At 38.3% G+C, this 22,632-nt stretch overlaps 1 protein-coding gene across 1 annotated transcript in view; it reads right to left on the bottom strand.

The window, feature by feature from the left end:
- Nucleotides 1-22,632, bottom strand: part of pdgfba (platelet-derived growth factor beta polypeptide a) — a 52,454-nt gene that overhangs the window by 5,165 nt on the left and 24,657 nt on the right. Inside the window, exons 2-5 of the mRNA XM_062026835.1 lie at nt 19,878-19,980; nt 14,379-14,438; nt 14,100-14,296; nt 3,609-4,449 (exon numbers count right to left, since the gene is read on the bottom strand). Of these exons, the coding sequence (XP_061882819.1) occupies nt 3,609-4,449; nt 14,100-14,296; nt 14,379-14,438; nt 19,878-19,980 (1,201 nt within the window). The remainder of the gene's footprint in view (nt 1-3,608; nt 4,450-14,099; nt 14,297-14,378; nt 14,439-19,877; nt 19,981-22,632) is intronic.

Below are 22,632 nucleotides of genomic sequence, written 5' to 3'. Positions count from 1 at the left end.
ATGGAACTGGTGCTTTACAGAGAGTAAATGGGACAATGAAAAAGGAGGATTACCTCCAAATTCTTCATGGAATGGCTAAATCAGGCTAGAATTAAGGTTTTAGAATGGCCTTCCCAAAGTCCTGAAACGTGTGGACAATGCTGAAGAAACAAGTCCATATCAGAAAAACCAACAAATTTAGCTGAACTGCACCAATTTTGTCAAGAGGAGTGGTCAAAAATTCAACCAAAAGCTTGCCAGAAGCTTGTGGATGGCTACCAAAAGCACCTTATTGCAGTGCCATCTAACCAAATATTAAAATTGCTGTATGTATACTTTTGACCAAGCAGATTTGGTCACATTTTCAGTAGCCCCATAATAAATTCATAAAAGAACCAAACTTCATGAATGTTTTTTGTGACCAACAAGTATGTGCTCCAATCACTCTATCACAAAAAAATAAGAGTTGTAGAAATTATTGGAAACTCAAGAGAGCCATGACATCATGTTCTTTACAAGTGTATGTAAACTTTTGACCACTACTGTATATATATTTTTGCAAGTACCCTTTTGGCGCTATCTTTCACTTTCACTTTCACTTTTACTGTTCCAATATTAGTAGTCAAATTTTAGCAAGCTAATGTTTTATGCTAGCATGTAAAACTATTTTTGTACAATTAAACCTAAAAATCATACATTGCATTACTAGGTGCTAAATTGAAAGTATGCTAACTGTTCCCATGATAGCATGCTACTTATAGCCTGCAAAATTTTTATACTGACATTTTAACTCATTTTGTACATTTAAACCTAAAATCATATATTTTGTTGCACGTATGCGCACTGTTCCTACGTTAGCATGCTAATGTTTTATATTCTCATTACAGCTACTTTTGGCTGTTAACACCTAAAATGTATTGATTTTGTTACTTGGTGGTAATTTTCAACTATGCTAACTGTTAGCATGTTAGCAGCGGGATTTGCTAGCAATTGTTGCTGGGTTCATTCTATACATTTCCCGGTTATATAGAAGTGTGGAGACAATTTTTTTATGATTTTTCACTCCGTGCTAATCCTAAACTATGACTGACTAAGTCACAGGTGTCAAACTGAAGGCCCAAAACATCCTTTTATCTGGCCCGCAAACACCTGGAAATGATATGTGTCAATAAAGTATTTAATATTTTCTCGCTAAATTTAATTGATTTTTTTCATTTTGACAGACAAAATATATGTACTGCTTGGAATTGCATACCTTCAATAGTATCCAATATTGTAACAAATATTACAGTATAGAGTCATACCGAAGACTATAAAAATGGGACACATTGCCTCCCTGCTTGACACTCAGCATCAAGGGTTGGAATTGGGGGTTAAATCACCAAAAATGATGCCCGGACGTGGCCACCGCTGCTGCTCACTGCTCCTCTCACCTCCCAGGGGGTGATCAAGGGTGATGGGTCACATGCAGAGAATAATTTCACCACACCTAGTGTGTGTGTGACAATCATTTAATATTATCATACTTTCCAAACAAGTTTTTGTCTAAATAAAAATACTGAACTTTACAGCAAACTACCCATCAAATTAATAAAAATGACAATAAATTGTACGTTGTTCTTTACAGCATATTACTGTGAATTAAAAAAAAAATTCTACTCTTTTTGCGTCAACATTCTGTTGACTGAGCTGCCAGTTTTTCCACTGTAAAATCTACGGTTGTTGTTTTTAACGGTGTATTACTGTAAATGGAAAAACGGTACATTTGTTTTTACGGTAGAAAAACTGGCAGCTAAGTTGCCAGAATAAAAAAAATTACTTGCACTGTTTTTCCATTGACAATATAATAGATAGATAGATAGATAGATAGATAGTACTTTATTGATTCCTTCAGGAGAGTTCCCTCAGGAAAATTAAAATTCCAGCAGCAGTGTACAGAATTGAGATCGAATTTAAAAAAGTAAATAATGGGGGTATAAATGGAAACAAAATAGAAAAATATTACAATAGAATAAAAACAAAAAGCATCAATGAGAATACAAATATAACAGTAAAATAAGAATATAACAAGAGAAACTAGGCATTAGTGACCATGTTATGAAAACGTATTACACTGTTATTGTTTTGCATCCCCCGTCATTCTAATACCCCCCCTCCCCCCCAGAGAGGAGTTGTACAGTCTAATGGCGTGTGGAACAAAGGAGTTTTTTAGTCTATTAGTCCTGCACTTGGGATGAAGCAGTCTAGCACTGAACAGGCTCCTCTGGTTACTGATAATGGTATGCAGAGGGTGATTGGCATCATCCAGGATGCTCACTAGTTTTTCCACAGTCCTCTTCTCTGCCACCATCACCAGTGAGTCCAGTTTTATTCCGATCGTAGAACCGGCCCGCCTGATCAGTTTCTCAATGTTGTAAAAACCTATGTCAATTTAACACAAAAATTCTGGCAACTAAGCAGCCAGCTTTTTCCGTAACCCCCCCCCCCAAAAAAAAAACAGTGTTACTGTTTTTCAATTTACTTTAAAAACCACCACAATATTTTAACAGTACGAATGTAAAGTTTTTACTGTAAAATCGACAGTCTACTTAAAACAATGTATATAATTAATAATGAACTAATAATGAACTCCAGAGGCATATTCCTACATTATTCACTGTTACAAGCGGCCCTCTGATGGCAGCCATAACTACCATGTGGCCCTCAATGAAAACCAGTCATACATCCCTGGACTAAGTCATCTACAATTTCATCAGCATTTCAGTTCAGCTTCAGCTTTTCTAGAATTTACCCACATTTTCTCCAGACATTGTCATATCTAGCTGAATACATTTTTATTGTCTTTTTATTATTATTTCTTTATATTATTAGGTGAACGTAATGAAACTAGATTTTTTTTAATATAATTTTGCTGAGCACTGTATAGTATTTTTTTTTTAAAGGACCACTTTTTTAATGCAATATAAATACAACCATATCATATTATAATATTATATAATAACATAAGTGCTATATTATTTAGTAATATACATACATATATATATATATATATACATACATATATATATATATATATATATATATATATATATATATATATATATATATATATATATATATATATATATATATATATATATATATATATATATATATATATATATATATATATATATATGTATATATATAATTATTTAATAATATAAGTGGAATATTTAGTAATATATTACTTCATAATACACACATAAATATGCATAGAGACAATATAATTTCTAACGTGAATTTACCTTGTGAGTTAGGCACTGACAAAATATGCTTTTGAGTTACATTATGAGCAATGGTAGATATACAGTGTTTTTTTTCTTTTGGATTTTGGGGGAAGGGGCTTGACCCATATTCAAAATGAAAATGCTGAAATATTTAAGTAATGTTCTATCAGTTCAAAAAGGCAGTACAGTAAAAGACATTTCTCCAATTTAGGCAATAAACACATTTAGTACACGTTAGTTTGTGCTTAGAAGTACTACTGTTAGATATAGAAGATATATTGGCTTAACTACTCAACTGAAGAGAGTACCAGGCATTTATTTAAGCAAAATGTTGAAGCATATATGAATGTTGATGCTTACCTGGCTTTGGGCTTTGCTGAGGAGGAAGAGGTCGGTCCAGTTCCCCTTGAACCACCTCCAGAACCTTCTGCCTCCTCTCCTCTTCCGTCATGTGACCTCCTCCATTAACCAGTCTAAAGTCTTTGGCCTCTCCCTCATTGGCCGGCTCACCACTTTCCTCACTCCTACTTCCTGTGCGACGCTCTGTCAGAGTCTGAGCATGTGTGGGCGTGGCCTCCACACTCGGTTGGCTGCTCGCCGAGTCGCTTCGATTGGTGGAAACGGGGAAGGAGGAAGGGGAGGGGGTCGGCGGGGATGGGGTCGGGTCGCCAGATGGGGAGGCGCTGTCCGACTGCGGGGCGTCAAGCCAGTATTGCGTCCTCAAGTCCTCCGAACTTCTGTGGCCGTGGCTCTGCTGGCGACGCCCGTCGCCACCGATTTCCTCCCGGCTGACGTCATGCCCGCTCCCCGGGCCGACCGGCGGAGGACTTCCCACGACGCCGTGCTCCACCCGGGCGTCCGACGACCAGCTGACATAGGAGTGGTGCACCTTGGGCTGCGTCCAGTGCACCAGTTGCGTGTAGCTCCCCTGCGGCCATTGCCTCGCCGGCGACTCCTGCTCCTCGCTGTTGTAGGGATGCTGGTTGCGCTTCAGGTCGTCGTGGCGATGGAGGTCGGCTTTGGAGTTGGGGGGCTTGGGTGACCGGGGCAGGGGCTGGACGGGGGGAGGGTTGGGCGAGCGAGCGACGGAAAGGGAAGACGAGGAGGAGGAAGGCTGACACCTGCAGGCCACGTGGTCTTCCACCGAGATGATGGCTTTGTCGTAGTGGGCCTTCCTGTTGACGTACTGGATCTTTATCACCTGCACACACACACACACACATGTTAGAATATGTTGCGCAACAAGTCCCCTCACATTGGCATGAGGACGTTTCCAGACAAGCTGATAACGCCTGGGAAATGTGGTGGCTTCCTGCCAGAACTGATTCTTCAGGTGTCATTTTCCACTTATTGAGGAATTGCCTTCATGAACATCTTCTTGGCACTCCGGAGCAGACTTGGACCGTTTATTGGCGTTTTTATTCCAAGTAGCTCCTCTATTAGGGTATCAACGCAGAAAAAAATGGCAGTCTGGAGGAATAACAAAATGTGCCCGGCGGCATCTGTAAAGCTCAAAAGTTCACATGCCCTATCTTGTTTGTATAATCTCAGTAAAAATGAGAGTGTAAAAAATGTCACTGGAGAGTCGATTCCACTTGTTTGCATTCACACTAAGCCAATGGACACACGTGCGGGTTTTTTTTTGGTTTTTTTATGGGGCCAAATGCGCTGCAAAGTCCAAAAAACGTGCAAGCCTCCAAAACGTATCACCCTCACAAAACACAAAGCAATGTCCAAAAATCCCCCAAACACATGCAATGCGGGGAAAACACAAGGGAAGCATGATAAAACCGGACGTTAACTGTGGAGGTCCAAATTGGACAAAATCAAATAAATAAATATTTAAATACTTAAATGTGTCATTAATAGTGTTGTTCCGATACCAATATTTTGATACCGGTACCGAAAAACGAAAGAAGATTTTGTGATGCTAAAAAATATCGATGTAATCATAGTAGTATCGACTAGATACACTCGTGTACTTGGTATCATTACAGTGGATGTTGGGTCTAGATCCACCAATGGCGTTTGTTTATATTGTAGCGTCCCGGAAGAGTTAGTGCTGCAGGGAATTCTGGGTATTTGTTCTGTAGTGTTTATGTTGTGTTGCGGTGCAAATAATCTCCCAAAATGTGTTTGTCATTGTTGTTGAGTATGGTCTCAGTATATGGCACATATTTATGACAGTGTTGGCGTTGTTCATACGGCCACCCTTAGTGTGACATGTATGGCTGTTGACTACGTATGGCCTTCATTCACTTGTGTGTAGTGTGTTAAATGTCAAGACGATCGTCTTAATGGTTAACGATCAGGCATAATGAAGTCTTGTTTTGACTTTGTCAACTATAGACCAGTTTTAACATGTTTGTCGTCATGATTCCGGTGTGCTGGGGTGTGTAGTGAAGCATGTATAGCTATCACTTGTCTTACAGGGATGATATTTGAAATAAATGTACTTGATATGTGTTCATGAGGATTATTGATTTTTGAAGTAGCTACGACACTGCTGACAGGACAGACATTAGCTGCTAGCCAGCTAGCCATGTCTTAAAGCACCTCTTCCTGAGGGCTTTTCAGTGTTAAAACTTCAGCTTTATCGTTAGTTATCAAGCCAAAATTCGTCCATTCTCCCTTTTCTGTCTACACACTGTGTCTGCTTGAAAGTATTCCAGATTGTGCTCGTCTGCATGACACGGCATCGGCACCGGTACTTTTTAGAGGCGGTATAGGACCGAATATGATTAATTTGTATTGCGGTACTACACTACTACTACTATACCGTACAACCCTAATCATTAACTAATTAATTACATAAATGTGTAATGACATGTGTCATTAATGTATTTAATGTAAAATTACATTTAATTACTTATTTAATTACTTATTGATTAAAGCATGTAATTAATTGTTCATTATTTTACCATGAGATGATTTCATTGTTTCGTTCTTGGGGTCGCATTGCTGCTATGGTTGTGTTCTGACCCATTCCGAAGAACAAGCAGGAAGCGGCAGGAGCGGCGTGCAGGTAAGAACCAACTTTGATTTCACAAAGCGAGGCAAAAATACAATAAACTAAGACGCTAGGATAGCGTGGAGCAGAAAAACGAAGACAGTCGCCGGGGGCGAACAACATGAAAGTCCCTGGCAAGGCAAAAAACTACTAAGCGTGGCAAAAACAAGAAAGAGGAATTTAAAGGGGAGTGATTAACTAAGGAGACAGGTGGGACGACTAATCATAAACTGAAGACAGGTGTGTGCATTTAGTGTCCAAGGCAACAAGAAAGGTAAACAAAGGGAAAACGCGCTGGAACAGAACTAGACTCAAACATAGGAGAACCACAACAAACAAAATATGAGACATGACCCCTCAGGTAATGACATTATTACATCAAAGACTCATAAGTAATTATTTAAACATTCATTTATTTAATTGTTGCGTTCTTGGGGTGGCATTACTGCCATGGTTGTGATCTGACCCATGCCGAAGAACAAGCAGGAAGCGGCAGGAGCGGCGTGCAGGTAAGAATCAACTTTGATTTCACAAAGCGAGGCAAAAATACAATAAACTAAGATGCTAGGATAGTGTGGATCCGAAAAACAGACATGAAAGTCCCTGGCAAGGCAAAAAACTACTAAGCGTGGCAAAAACAAGAAAAAGGAATTTAGAGGGGAGTGATTAACTAAGGAGACAGGTGGGACGACTAATCATAAACTGAAGACAGGTGTGTACATTTAGTGTCCAAGGCAACAAGAAAGGTAAACAAAGGGAAAACGCACTGGAACAGAACTAGACTCAAACATAGGAGAACCACAACAAACATAATATGAGACATGACCCCTCAGGTCATGACATTATTACATCAATGACTCATAAGTAATTATTTAAACATCCATTTATTTATTTTTGTCCTATTTGGCCCTCCATAGCTAGCATGTCATAGGAAGTAAGCCCTACCTTGGACGTTGTTGCATATTTCAAGTTGCATGTGTTTTTTGGCGTTTGTGTGTATTTCTGCGTTTGCTCTGCACTTTTGTTATGCACTGCAAAAAAAGAGCTGACAAAACATTAGATAAAAAGACTAGATTTTAGGAAAGAAATACTAAAAAGTAGTGAAATTATCTGTCCATGCAGCTAGTTAATTTAATTCCATAAGACATACTAAATTAAGATTTGTATATCTAGGAAGTAGCAGGACTTTTAAAATAGAAATACGTATTTTATAGAAATAAGTATTTAATTCTGAAAACAAAGACTATGTCCCCCAGCTGGCCTAGAATTGCCTGGGAGGAACTGGACAAAATAGCTGGGAAGAGGAACAGAGTCTGGGCTTCTCTACTTAGGCTGCTGCCCCCGCAACCAAACCTCGGATAAGCAGAGGAAGATGGATGGATTGACGGCTTCTGAAGACACGCGTTATTCAACTTGCAATTCTTAAATTAAGCATCCACAGGGTGTTGCAGAATCTTTAAACAATATTATGTGGAGAAAACTATCATAAATTTTAACATTTTTAAACTAAAATATACAAAATATAATTATTCAGGCTAAAATTACGATTTGTGTGTATAGCTAGTGACGAAAAATAGGTAAATAGCTCTTAAAACTAGGGACATTTCTAGAAATAAAATATAACATCTTGGCATGGCCAATCATTTACAATGTGATGTTTTGACTTGTATGTCTTTTGGCGGTTTGCATGTGTTTTCGACTTAGCAGCGCATTTCCCCTTTCTGCCTCCGTAGTTTTTTTTGGTGTTTTTTTTTAAGAAAACACTCACATTCTGCAACCTGCAGCCCATTGGCCATACTATATATTTCACGCAAGAGCATTTGAAGCAGGACACCATACAATTGAAAAAATACAAAAATTAACACACCATTATTTCATCATATCCTCCTGAGAAAGATGTCTTTTGCAGTGTTTTGTGAAACAGCACTTTTTTAATCTACCAAAAAAACAAATGTCCACCTCAAAGGACACTGTTTTATCAGGTGGGTGTCTAAAGTGACAGTTTTTATTGGCCCTGGATATGTTTTCAATATTGAATTAATTCATCCGATATTCCGATATTGTCCAACTCTTAATTACCGATATCAACCAATACCGATATATACAGTCGTGGAATTAACACATTATTATGCTTAATTTTGTTGTGACGCCCCGCTGGATGCATTAAACAATGTAACAAGGTTTTCCAAAATAAATCAACTCAAGTTATGGAAAAAAATGCCAACATGGCACTGCCATATTTATTATTGAACTCACAAAGTGCATTATTTTTTTTAACATGCCTCAAAACAGCAGCTTGGAATTTGGGACATGCTCTCCCTGAGAGAGCATGAGGAGGTTGAGGTGGGCGGGGTTGTGTGTGTGGGGGGGGTCGGGGTTGAGGTGGGGGGAGTAAGGGGTAACGGGGGGTGTATATTGTAGCGTCCCGGAAGAGTTAGTGCTGCAAGGGGTTCTGGGTATTTGTTCTGTTGTGTTTATGTTGTGTTACGGTGCGGATGTTCTCCCGAAATGTGTTTGTCGTTCTTGTTTGGTGTAGGTTCACAGTGTGGCGCATATTTGTAACAGTGTTAAAGTCGTTTATACGGCTACCCTCAGTGTGACCTGTATGGCTGTTGACCAAGAATGCTTTGCATTCACGTGTGTTGTGAAAAGCTGTAGATATTATGTGACTGGGCCGGCACGCAAAGGAAGTGCCTTTTAGGTTAATTGGCGCTCTGTACTTCTCCCTACGTCCGTGTACACAGCGGCGTTTTAAAAAGTCATACATTTTACTTTTTGAAACTGATACCGATAATTTTGAAACCGATACCGATAATTTCCGATTTACATTTTAAAGCAATTATCGGCCGATAATATCGGCAGTCCAATATTATCCGACATCCCTAATTATTACTGAGATATATTAGGTGTAACACTAATAACTATTAGCTTTGTCACCTAAAACTCTAAAGCTAAGATGTTTTTAATAGCTTAGTATGTACTGATTGAAATGATTTTAACCCCTTTAATGTGCAAAATCTTTCAAGTGGACCCCCGCCTTCTTTCATTTTTCTTTGGTGAAAAAAGTTTGGACACCCCCGGTATAAACCGTGCTGTATTATTAAACATTACTTTGATATATACAGTACTGTATTATTAAACATTAATTTGATACATGCAGTACTGTATTATTAAACATTAATTTGATACATGCAGTACTGTATTATTAAACATTACTCATGCATTAAATATGGCAATCAGAAGATGTAAATATCACAGGGATGCATGGTAAATATTGGACAAATAACTATCGGGCCGAGGAATTATGACATCACACCGATAAATCCGAAACATAAAAAAAAAAAAAAAAAATTGCTCCAATAACCACAAAAAAAGCCAACATCAAAAGAAGCACTCCAACGAGGCAAGATTACTGGTAATGTACTGTTAGTGGGCTTAGGGTGAGTAAATGAAGCGCTCCTTTTCTCCTGCTGGTGCTCTCGTAAACTTCTCCTGAGCTCCAAGTAAACAAACATGGCATCGATTGTGTGGGAGGAAGACTTTTAGCTATTTTGCACCGAACGTTCTACAAACATTCTGCGAGGAGGGGGAAAAAAACAAACATTAGCGGCCTAACACATCAAACCTTATCAGCATCACCACGATGGTGTTTTGAAAGCCTACAAAGACTTCTGCTGCCAGTCGCAAAGAAAGGTTTACAAAAACTACATCAATCTAAATTTATAAAAAATAATAGTTATCGGTTATCTTAAGATAGGCTTGCAAAACAAAACATTGTGCATAAACATTAAACATTACTCTTGCATTAAATAAGGGTTGGAATCGGGGGTTAAATCACCAAAATGATTCCCGAGTGCGGCCACTGCTGCTGCTCACTGCTCCCCTCACCTCCCAGGGGGTGGAACAAGGGGATGGGTCAAATGCAGAGGGTAATTTCACCACACCTAGTGTGTGTGTGACTATCAGTGGTACTTTAACTTTAATGTTAATACCTAAAAGTAGCAGGAGGTGTTAAATGATCCTAACCATGAGCCTATTTTAGCCAATCAGGAGTCATACATGGAGTTACTCCTAAATATTAAACCTAAATCTACTATACGATGACTTAAAATGAGGAACATAGTTTTGTGTCTAAGTATATACTAAACACAATATAATGGGAAGTCTGCACTGTAAATGTCCGTTTTTGTCAACCTTAAATGGTAGTGTAAATTAAAACATGGCACAAAAACATAATGTTTTTAGAAATACAGTGCAGTACAGTACAGGTAACATAACTGCTACTGTAAAACTGTATAGGTATAATTTATAACCTAAAACTGTACATTTAATGTTTTGAGTCAAGTTTTACTGTCACAGTCAAATTGAAGGAGAACTACACTTTCTTTTGGAATTTTTCCTATCAATCACAATCATTATGAAAGACAGGACGATGTTACTTTTTTTCTTTTGCATTCTAAATATTACATGAATGTGTTTCAAAGTTCAATTACAAAGCCCTTAAAAAAACCTACAAACACCTGCATTGGGGTTTTTATATACATATGTAATGTAGTAATGAGCACATTTATAACAACATTTAATAGTTATGTATTTTGATCATTTTAAGCAGATGCGGCGCAATAATTTCAAAAACTCATCACGTTTGCTTTTTTCTTCTTATCAGTACTCACTGCTGACTTCATGCACTGCAAAAACTGAAATCTAAGTAAGATTAAATATCTCAAATAAGGGTGGTATTTGCTTATTTTCTGTCTGATAAGATCATTCTTCTCACTAAGCATATTTTATGTTAGAGTGTTTTACTTGTTTTAAGTGTTTTGGTCCTAAATGATCTCAGTAAGATATTACAGCTTGTTGCTGAGATTCTATGACCTATATTGAGTAAAACATGCTTGAAACTAGAATATCAACTGTTGCAAAGCTGTGTCTTCAACACTCACAAGTATAAAACTACTTTTTTAAAGTAATAATTTCTTACTTCAAGCATGAAAAAAAAAATCATGATGCCGAGCGCATATCATTATGTCAAGATAATGGCACTAGCATGTACTTAATTTAAGAATATTTTTCAGAGCAAAAAGGTGTCTTTTTTTTCTACCAAGAAAAGTGCACTTGTTATTAGTGAGAATATACTTATTTTAAGGTAGTTTTGGGTTCATTGAGGTTAGCTAATTTTACTTGTTTTGGAAAGTCTTGACAAGCCAAATTTTCTTGTTCTATTGGTAGATAATGTTGCTTAGTTCAAATAAAATACCCCTAATTTTTGTATTTTTTTTCTTGTTTTTCTTGAACACTGACTTTTTGCAGTGTGGGAGTCAACTAAAATAATAAAACATCACTTACTGTACAAGGTCTGCTGTCACAAGGATGCCGACTGCTAGGATGTTCATATATTTCCATTTAGATGAAGAATATCTCATAACCCTCGCAAGGAAAAGGGGTGGCGGAACGAGTCTTTTCATGTCGTTCTCGCCAGTTCCAGGTCCTAAATGGCTGTCAAATTGTACCAAGTTGTCGGAATACGTCCTCAGACTTCTTCTGTCCAGGTGAGATGCATGATTTATGATCTAGAATAAACTTACAGGAAGCAGCAGACCACTCGATGATCACGTCGCCGCTATAAATAGTTAGTCTGCGTTAGCGCTTATAATAACAATATTACTAATACTGCTCATTGGCCTTGTGGTTAGTGTCCACCCTGAGACTGGAAGGTCGTGAGTTCAAATCCTGGCCGAGTAATACCAAAGACTATAAAAATGGGACCCATTGCCCCCCTGCTTGGCACTCAGCATCAAAAGTTGGAACTGTGGGTTAAATCACCAAATGATTCCTGAGCGCGGCCACCGCTGCTGCTCACTGCGCCCCTCACCTCCCAGGGGGTGAACATGGGGATAGGTCAAATGCAGAGGATAATTTAATGCGGGGTCTCTAAACACTGGTATGAACCGCTGTGGCTGTAGGCAACCTCTTGATGTAGTTGTAAAAACTCCCCAGGATGGCATTAGCTGCAACTTTATCCACCCCTCACCGGCTGTTGGTGTGAAACTTATGCACGTTGCCGTACTTTTGTTTGCAATGACCTCATCAGCGGTATAAATGGTGGCTAAGCAGTTTTCTCCAGAATGCTATGACGACATCGGTTTTGTTGCTGCTGTCTTGTGACATTAAATTAAAGTTACGGTAACACTTTAGTATGGGGAACATATTCACCATTAATTAGTTGCCTATTAAAGGCCTACTGAAATGCGATTTTCTTATTTAAACGGGGATAGCAGGTCCATTCTATGTGTCATACTTGATCATTTCGCGATATTGCCATATTTTTGCTGAAAGGATTTAGTAGAGAACATTGACGATAAAGTTCGCAACTTTTGGTCGCTGATAAAAAAGCCTTGCCTGTACCGGAAGTAGCAGACGATATGCGCGTGACGTCACCGGTTGTGGAGCTCCTCACATCTGCACATTGTTTACAATCATTCCCACCAGCAGCGAGAGTGATTCGGACCGAGAAAGCGACGATTACCCCATTAATTTGAGCGAGGATGAAAGATTTGTGGATGGGGAAAGTGAGAGTGAAGGACTAGAGGGCAGTGGAAGCGATTCATATAGGGAAGAAGCTGTGAGAGGCGGTTGGGACCTGATATTCAGCTGGGAATGACTAACACAGTAAATAAACACAAGACATATATATTCTCTATTAGCCACAACACAACCAGGCTTATATTTAATATGCCACAAATTAATCCCGCATAACAAACACCTCCCCCCTCCCGTCCATATAACCCACCAATACAACTCAAACACCCGCACAACACACTCAATCCCACAGCCCAAAGTACCGTTCACCTCCCCAAAGTTCATACAGCACATATATTTCCCCAAAGTCCCCAAAGTTACATACGTGACATGCACATGGCGGCACGCACGTACGGGCAAGCGATCAAATGTTTGGAAGCCGCAGCTGCGTACTCACGGTACCGCGTCTGCTGCGTATCCAACTCAAAGTCCTCCTGGTAAGAGTCTCTGTTGTCCCAGTTCTCCACAGGCCAATGGTAAAGCTTGACTGTCATCTTTCGGGAATGTAAACAATGAAACATCGGCTGTGTTTGTGTTGCTGCAGCCGGCCGAAATACAACGCTTCCCACCTACAGCTTTCTTCTTTGCTGTCTCCATTGTTCATTGAACAAATTGCAAAAGATTCACCAACACAGATGTCCAGAATACTGTGGAATTTTGCGATGAAAACAGACGACTTAATAGCTAGCCACAATGCTGTCCCAAAATGTCCTCTATATTCCGTGACGTCACGCGCGGGCGTCATCATACCGAGACGTTTTCAGCAGGATATTTCGCGCAAAATTTAAAATTGCACTTTAGTAATCTAACCCGGCCGTATTGGCATGTGTTGCAATGTTAAGATTTCATCATTGATATATAAACTATCAGACTGCGTGGTCGGTAGTAGTGGGTTTCAGTAGGCCGTTAACATGCAAATTACTAACATATTGGCTCTTAATAAATCATTATTAAGTACTTATTAATGCCTTCTTCTGCATGGCCTTATTATACAACCAGTAAGCCATTAACTAAGAGTATTCCCTCAATAACCTCAGAATTATTGCTTATTAGTAACCTTAACCCTTATATGTTCCCCTGGTGTCCAAATAACTCTAAATTAAGTTTGTTACTCAGAATATGTTCCCCATACTAAAGTGTTACCAAAGTTACTTTTTCAAGGTTTTCGTAGCCATTAGTGTACTGGTTGCCTTGTGATTGACAGGTGACCAGGCCAGAGACTAAGTTCTCCACTGGTCCGGCGGTCCTGGTGTGGGCTTTACCTGCAGGTATCTGCTGGAGGTGACGGTGGGCACGCACTGCAGCATCCTGGTGTTGCAGCAGCCCGAACATCGCTGCACCTCCACGCAGGGCGGCCACAGCATGAAGTTGGCGTTGCGCCGGTCCAACATGGACCTCGTCACCTCCATCACCTCCGTCCGAACCTTGCACGCCGCCTGCTGGGCGACCTCGGCCTCCTCTAGGGGGGGCAGCAGAGAGACGGTTCATGGTAGCGACGACAGAGTGGAAGGAGCCACAGTAGAAGAAGAAGGAGAACCTACCGATACTTCTGATTTGTCGTCTATGGGTTGGATTTGTGTTTTCGTCATCCTCCTCTTCTTCTAGACATAAACAAAGATGCATTTTGTCATTTTTTGCGGGGAAAAAGCAGACTTTTACGAGCTTGAACGGCTCATTGTTCACTGCACAAAAGAAGCCTTTTTTTTTTTACGCCTCCCGCTGAAACAATCGGGCTATTTTTTGCAACAATTCGTCTCAGCGCTGTCAAGAATACGGCTGAGGGGATATATGAGCTGTTAAATATAGCCCACATGTGTGTGTGTGAGTATGTGTGTGCTCGCAAATGTCGCCATTTTATAATGTGCTCTTTCGTTTTAATTATGTCCTTAAGTGTGAATGAGAAAGGTTATCCTGGGTTATTTCTTTAATATTGTCCTTAATGAAGTGCCTGATGTTTAGCAGCTTCCAATTAGTCCGTGAAGTTGTTTTCATCATTTTTTTTTTTTAATCTTTGCAATTATCTCAGCTTTGCTTGACTGCTTCCTTTCTTCTCTTAATTTAATTTGGTTAATTGTGTCAAAGTTAGAGCACGAGTTAGAGTTCTTTGAAAGTAGAGACTGACTTTGTATGTGTTAACGCACACTTTGAGTCCATCTTTTGCCATAATTCAGTAAATTATGACATTGGGGATTGGGAAAACTATGGGATCTTGGTTTATGTTACTAATCCCTCCCAAAGGGTCCGTTTCCAAACCGAATCACACAAAATCTGTGAGAGACAACCAAAATTGGGAACACATAACACTTTTTATGGAACACAATATAGTTTTACATGCAGAAAACAATGCAACATACTACAGGACTTTTGTTGATACGTGAAACTAATATGATACTTTTCGATACTTTTCTAAATAAAGGGGACCACAAAAAATTGAATTATTGGCTTTATTTTAACAAAAAATCTTAAAGTACATTAAACATATGTTACTTATTGCAATTTTGTCCTTAAATAAAATAGTGAACAAACAAGACAACTTGTCTTTTATTAGTAAGTAAACAAACAAATGCTCCTAATTTAGTCTGCTGACGTATGCAGTAACATATTGTGTCACTTATCATTCTATTATTTTGTCAAAATTATCAAGGACAAGTGGTAGAAAATGAATTATTAATCTACTTGTTCATTTACTGTTCAAATCTGCTTACTTTCTCTTTTAACATGCTCTATCTACACTTCTGTTAAAATGTAATAATCACTTATTATTCTGTTGTTTGGATACTTTACATTAGTTTTGGAAGATACCACAAATTTGGGTATCAATCCGATACCAAATAGTTACAGGATCATACATTGGTCATATTCAAAGTCCTCATGTGTCCAGGGACATATTTCCTGAGTTTATAAACACAATATAAATTTTAAAAAAACGAAAAAAGATTTTGGGATGCTAAAAAATATCGATGTAATCATAGTAGTATCGACTAGATTCGCTCCTGTACTTGGTATCATTACAGTGGATGTCAGGTGTAGATCCACCAATGGCGTTTGTTTACATTGTGACGCCGGTGAGCTACGGTGTGTAGTGAAGCATGTTCAGCTATTCCTCGTCCTGCAGGGATGATACTTGTAAGAAACTCACTTTATTTGTCGCCATGATTAGTTATTTAGAAGTAGCTGTAGTAGTAGTGGGGGACCGGTACTTTTTAGAGGCGGTATAGTACCGAATAAGATTAATTAGTATCGCGGTACTATACCAATACCGGTATACCATACAACCCTACGTGGAACGTCATCGATCTATCAGTCGTAGTAACAAATTCATGTTGTATATTCACTATATTGTTTTCTTGAAACCAAGACATTTCACCACTTAGTAACAACAAGTAACAAGCAATTCAGGCCCAGCTATTTGTCTGCCTCAACAGGCTGCAGTCTAGATTAAACAGGAAGTACTCGCTGTTTTTGGAAAGCGGTTTTGTTGATTGTGTGGAACTTCAAGGACCTAAATGGAAGCAGTTGAGTAATTGGCAGCATTGAGCTCGGGACATAAATTATTCAGGCCCGACTTTTTGTTTGCCTAAACGAGCCGCAGACTAGATCAAACAGGATGTCTTAGCCATATTTTGACAGTTAAGGGTTTAGTTGATCATGTGGAACTTGACTGATGTCACTAGAAGCGGTTGACAACTTGGCAGCAACCAGCAGAAGGCAGAACTAATTCACGCCTGACTATTTTGTTGCCTAAAAAGGCTGCAGACAAGATCAAACAGAAAGTGCTAGCTGTTTTTTGACAGGAGTATTGTGGATTGTGTGGAACTTGATGCATCTTAACGGAAGCCGTTGACAACTTGGCAGCAACCAGGAGAAGGCACAAGTAGATCAGGCCCAACTATTGTGTTGCCTAGACAGGCTGCAGACAAGATAAAACAGGAAATACTAGCTGGTTTTGACAGGATTATTGTTGATTGTGTGGAACTTGATAGATTTAAATGGAAGCCGTTGAGTACTTGGCAGCAACCAGCAGAGGACACAAATTATTCAGGCCCAGCTTTTTGTCTGCCTAAACGAGTTGTAGACTAGATGAAACAGAAAGTATAATCAATTTTTCAACAGTTAGGAGTTGTGTTGATCATACTGTATGTAACTTGATGGATCCTAATGAAAGCCGTTGACAACTTGGCGGCAACCAGCAGAAGGCACAAGTAATTCAGGCCCGACTAGATTGTTGCCTAAACAGGCTGCAGACTAGACCGAACAGGAAGTATTATCTGTTTATTGACAGAAGTATTGTTGATTGTGTGGAACTTGATGAATCTTAATAAAAGCAGTTGAGTACTTGGCAGCAACCAGCAGAGGACACAAGTTGTTCGGGCCCGATTCTTTGTCTGCCTAAACGAGCTGGAGGCTAGATCAAACAGGATGCCTTAGCCATATTTTGACAGTTAAGAGTTTTGTTGATCATGTGGAACTTGATGGATGTTAATGGAAGCATTTGACAACTTGGCAGCAACCAACAGTGGATGCAAATAATTCAGGCCTACCTAGTTTGCTGCCTAAACAGGCTGCATAGAAGATTGAACAGGAAGTACCAGCTGTTTTTTGACCAGAGTGTTGTTGATTGTGTGGAACTCGATGGATCGAATTGGAAGCAGTTAGGTACTTGGCAGCAACCAGCAGTGGGTACAAGTAATTCAGGCCCGACTATTTCGCTGCCTTAACAGGCCTCAGACAATATCGAACATGAAATACTAACTGTTTTTTGACAGGAGTGTTGTTGATTGTGTGGAACTTGATGGATTTAAATGGAAGCAGTTAAGTACTTGGCAGCAACCAGCAGAAGGCAGAGGTTGTTCAGGCCTGACTTTTTGTCGGCCTAAACAAGCTGCAGACTAGATCGAACAGGAAGTACTATCTGTTTTCTGACAGTAGTGCTGGAACTTGATGGATTTAAATGGAAGCAGGCAAGTACTTGGAAACGATGAGCTGAGGACACAAGTTATTTAGACCCGTTTTTATGTCTGCCTAAATGAGCTGCAGACTAGATTAAACCGTAAAAGCCATATTTTGACAGTTAAGAGTAACTTGATTGTGTAACTTGATGGATCTTAATGGGAGCAGTTTACAACTTGGCAGCAACCAGCAGAAGGCACAAGTAATGCAAGCCTGACTCTTTTGTTGCCTAAACAGGTTGCAGACTAGATCGAACAGAAAGTACTATCTGTTTATTGAAAGGAGTTTTCTTAATGGAAGCAGGCAAGTACTTGGAAGCCATGAGCTGAGGACACAAGTTATTTAGACCAGATTTTTTTTGTCTGCCTAAACGAGCTGCAGACTAGATTAAACCGTAAAAGCCATATTTTGACAGTTAAGAGTTTTGGTGATCATGTGGAAGTCGATGGATTTTAACATAAGCAGTTGACAACTTGGCAGCAACCATCTGAGGGTGCAGGTAATGCAGGCCCAACTATTTGGCTGCCTAAACAGGCTGCAGCGGAGCTCTAACAGGAAGTATGCGCCTTATTTGACAGTTAAGAGATCGCTCTAAATCAGGGTTGTCCAAAGTACCATTTGCGGCCCGCAGGTCATGTTTTAACGGCCCCACGGCACATTTTAAAAATACGATTTAACGTAAAAAGTGGTATAAAAGAGCAAACAGGCGAAATGTAACAAGAAAATGTTGCAATGTTTACTCTTAATAACACAAAGCTGCCATGCAGGCTGTTTCTTTCTTTAAAGAATAATAATGTATCAAAATAATTGTCATTATGAATTATTGACCTATTGAAGGCTCCAATTACGTCACGTTAAATATTCCACTTTGAGATATTTTTTTGGGAAAATTTAGCATATTTTGTGTTTGCCATATAAAAAACTGAGCTGTTTTTTTTAAAGAAGGGCCTAAAACGAACAAACAAAAAACATAAACAACAATAAAACTTATAATTGACGGATGGATCTGAAGTTGATCTCGAGATTATTGTGTTAAAAGTAAACAGTAAAAAAAATGTATAATTTATTTTTTTAACACTTTAATGAGTAGGACCCTTTTGGATCCCCAATAATTTTAGTTCGATTTGTGTTTAAGTGTCATTGCTAAAAAAAAAAAAAAAAATTAAAATCAATGGTGTTATGAGTTATTGACCTTTTTAAGGCTCAAATTATTTTCTAATCTCAAACATTCCATTTAAAAAAAAATATTGGGTGAAAATATTGCAAATTTTGTGTTTTTTTCCATAAAAAAACAGGTTTTCTTTGACAAAAAGAGCATACAACTTAAATCTTTAAAAACATTATATTGACAGATAGACCTAATGTTGATCTAGAGATTTAAAACTTGAATAATAATAAAAATAATAATACTGAATAATGACCCATTTTTAATATTTTTTTGACCAAAACCCTTTGGGGTCCCCAGGATCAAGCCTGAGTGGAGGCCTACATGTATATTTGTTATATATATATTGTATTGGTTTTTAAAATAACAAATATCAAAATGGCCCCCGCTTGCTTTGATTTGCCAGTGTGCGGCCCTCAGTGGAAAAAGTTTGGACACCCCAGCTCTAAATGGAAGCAATTGAGTACTTATAGCAGCAATCAGTGGAAGGCACAAAAAATTCAGGCCTGACGATTTGGCTGCCTAAACGAGCTGCGGAGTAGCTCATGTGCTCACAACCTTGAAGGCAAAGTAACGAGTATGTTGAATGAACTGTAAAATAAGGAAGTTGGTTGCAAAATGAAAACGCACAACAAAAAACCTAAATGTATCATATATTTTCCAGACCCGTCAAGTCAGATGCGAGTTATCCTGTCTCGTTTTTGCCTATACGTTCCTCTCTGCGTCGCTGTTATGTCACCGCTTTATCTACATCGCATTAGCAACCATCAAAGGATCACAAATTAAAAATGCATGCGTGACTTAGTTTCACTTAGCAGGAAGGCGTTCATTTCTTTTTCATCAAACCAGCAGGCGACGTACGCACGGCTGTTTTCTCAGACTGCGTCGCCGTGGCGATGAGGCAGATGAGAGTGAGTATCAGTACCTATTGCTCCGGCCTGGTGCTGCAACAGCATCTTCAGCTCGTCCACAGAGGAGATAGGAGAGTTCCTCACCAGGTCGACCAGCGACGCAGGGAGTGGATCGCCCTGGAAGAACACAACAAACTGGGACTAAATATTCATATTCATATTATTTGTTGACATGTGGATTGAGTTGGGCATTTTCAATGATGCAATGAGGTAGCGTCCTCTTCTTTAGGGCAGGCTTGATTTGTACTCATGTTTGTACTTAGAAAGTTATAAATAGAATGACTTCTTCTATAAGTTATCTGCTACTTTTAAATGTGTCCAAGTGAGGTTAATTGGTTGCCCTTAAATTCAACTGAGTTCAGAAAGGAGCGCAGCACATGCACTGTTCAGACTTCTCAGCAGCGAAAAAACAAGTAGGCTTACACGTTATCATTAGTTTCTTGAAGTACATTGTAATCCTTGGCCAGGCTTTCCCAGACCAATTTGGTCCTACAGGTAAATTTTTCTGGAGTAAAATAGTAACCTGTGTTGCACTTATTTCATTTGAATTTGAAAACTATTTTTATTGTACCTTATTTTATAAAACAAAAATATACGTAGCATGCCTTCTCAGAATTTGTATACATTGTTATACATAATTTACCCCCCATATTTTTGCAATTATTATTGGTTGCTGTGTTAGAGGGAAATAATACCTAGTTTGATTTCCTTGAACCTTTTCCATTCATTCAAATGTTTTTGTTAATAATGAACGGATTTTATGTAAGTAATTAAGATATACTTTTTTCAATTAAGCATGTAAGCTGGAAAATCCATTTCAATTTTTTTTGAATAAGTTCTTAGTCCTTTCTCCATTTTCATATTATTTTATTATTTAATATTTCACTTAAGTTTATATTACTTTATTTTAATGAATTGTATCTAAAATAGAGCATGCACACACTGTTTCCTCGTTAAAGCGTATGAAAAGTTGTTTCCTCCAAAACAAAACACAGCATATTTCAAGCTGGAAAATTACTTTTTTTTAGGTTGCACGAAGTAAATTTGCTTCCCCGCACACACATTTTTGTAATTATTTATTTTTAATTTACATGTTTTATTGTACTTTATTTTTTAAATACACGAAAAAAAATCACACTATTGAAAATCATCCCTTTCAAAACATTGTTTACCGATAATTAATTTTATTTCGCTTTACGACTTTTTTTGTTTGACTTTATTTAATAAAAGAATAGCGCGTGCCCACACTGTTTACAATGTAGACGTCTCATGTCCTAGCAATTTTAAAATTACTTTATTTGTTTTTTTTTTTGAATATTAAATACATTTTATTCAACTAATTTGGTAAAAATTTTTTTCCAAAAGTGCGTGTAAGCTGGAAAATTGTCCATTTAAAAAATATATATATACAGCACAAGTCCCAGGTTGATTATCCTTTTTCGCAATTTTATTCTTTTATTCTTTAGTTTTTATTACTTTATTTGAATTAATTTAATTTAAAATAAAGGTCTGGGCTGTTGCATCTTTCAAAAATAACTACATTATATTTTACGTAAAATATAGCACCATTTTTAGCAGGAAAATAGATTTTTAAAACGATTACAACATTTAGCGTGTGTCCACACTGTTTCTGGGAAATACTACCTTTTACAGTGTGTCTAATTTCCTAGCAATTTTGCAATTACTTTATCCAGCGCCCCCCGCGACTCCGAAGGTAATAAGCGGTAGAAAATGGATTGATGGATGGATATATATATTAAATACATTTTATACAACTAATTTTTTTTTTTTTTCCAAAAGTGCGTGTAAACTGGAAAATTGTCCATTTAAAAATATATATATACAGTACAAGTCCCAAGTTAATTATCCTTTTCCACAATGTTAATATTTTATTATTTCGTTTTTATTACTTTATTTGAATTAATTCAATTTAAAATAAAGGTCTGTGCTGTTGCACCTTTCAAAAATAACTATATTATATTTTACATAAAATATAGCACCATTTTAGCTGGAAAATAGATTTTTAAAACGATTACAACATTGATTCACATATTTTATTTGAATTTATTATTTTTGAAATACACCAAAAAAGTTAAAGTTAAAGTACCAATGATTGTCACACACACACTAGGTGTGGCGAAATTATTCTCTGCATTTGACCCATCACCCTTGATCACCCCCTGGGAGGTGAGGGGAGCAGTGAGCAGCAGCGGTGGCCGCGCCCGGGTATCATTTTTGGTGATTTAACCCCCAATTCCAACCCTTGATGCTGAGTGCCAAGCAGGGAGGTAATGGGTCCCATTTTTATAGTCTTTGGTATGACTCGGCCGGGGTTTGAACTCAGAACCTACCGATCTCAGGGCGGACACTCTAACCACTACGCCACTAAGTAGGTAAAAACATATCCCTTTCATTTTTTTTTTCCAATATTTGATTTTAAACAACTTTATTTTGTTTGACTTTACTTAATACAAGAATAGAGCAGGTTCAAACTGTTGCAGAGGAAGAAGTCTTTTTCGAAAATGTATGATTTCTACTACTAAAAAAGCTCATTGAAGCAACACCGTGTTTTATATGCACAATACTATAGCACTTTTTGGACTTCAAACAGAGGAAAGAAAGATTCCAGAAGACGAAATGTATAGTGTGTGTATGTTCTTCCATGCAAACACATGCTCCTGTTTCACTTCCTCCCACAGAGGAAACCACGGTTGGTTATTGTCACTCTCTCCTTGTGTGTTTTGGCCGCAAACACACTCGTCATGTGCT

Source organism: Entelurus aequoreus, linkage group LG18 (genome assembly GCF_033978785.1).
Source record: "Entelurus aequoreus isolate RoL-2023_Sb linkage group LG18, RoL_Eaeq_v1.1, whole genome shotgun sequence".
NCBI lineage: Eukaryota > Metazoa > Chordata > Actinopteri > Syngnathiformes > Syngnathidae > Entelurus > Entelurus aequoreus.
The sequence above is the reverse complement of the archived record's forward strand: the minus strand, read 5'-3'. Positions and strand labels throughout refer to the sequence as shown.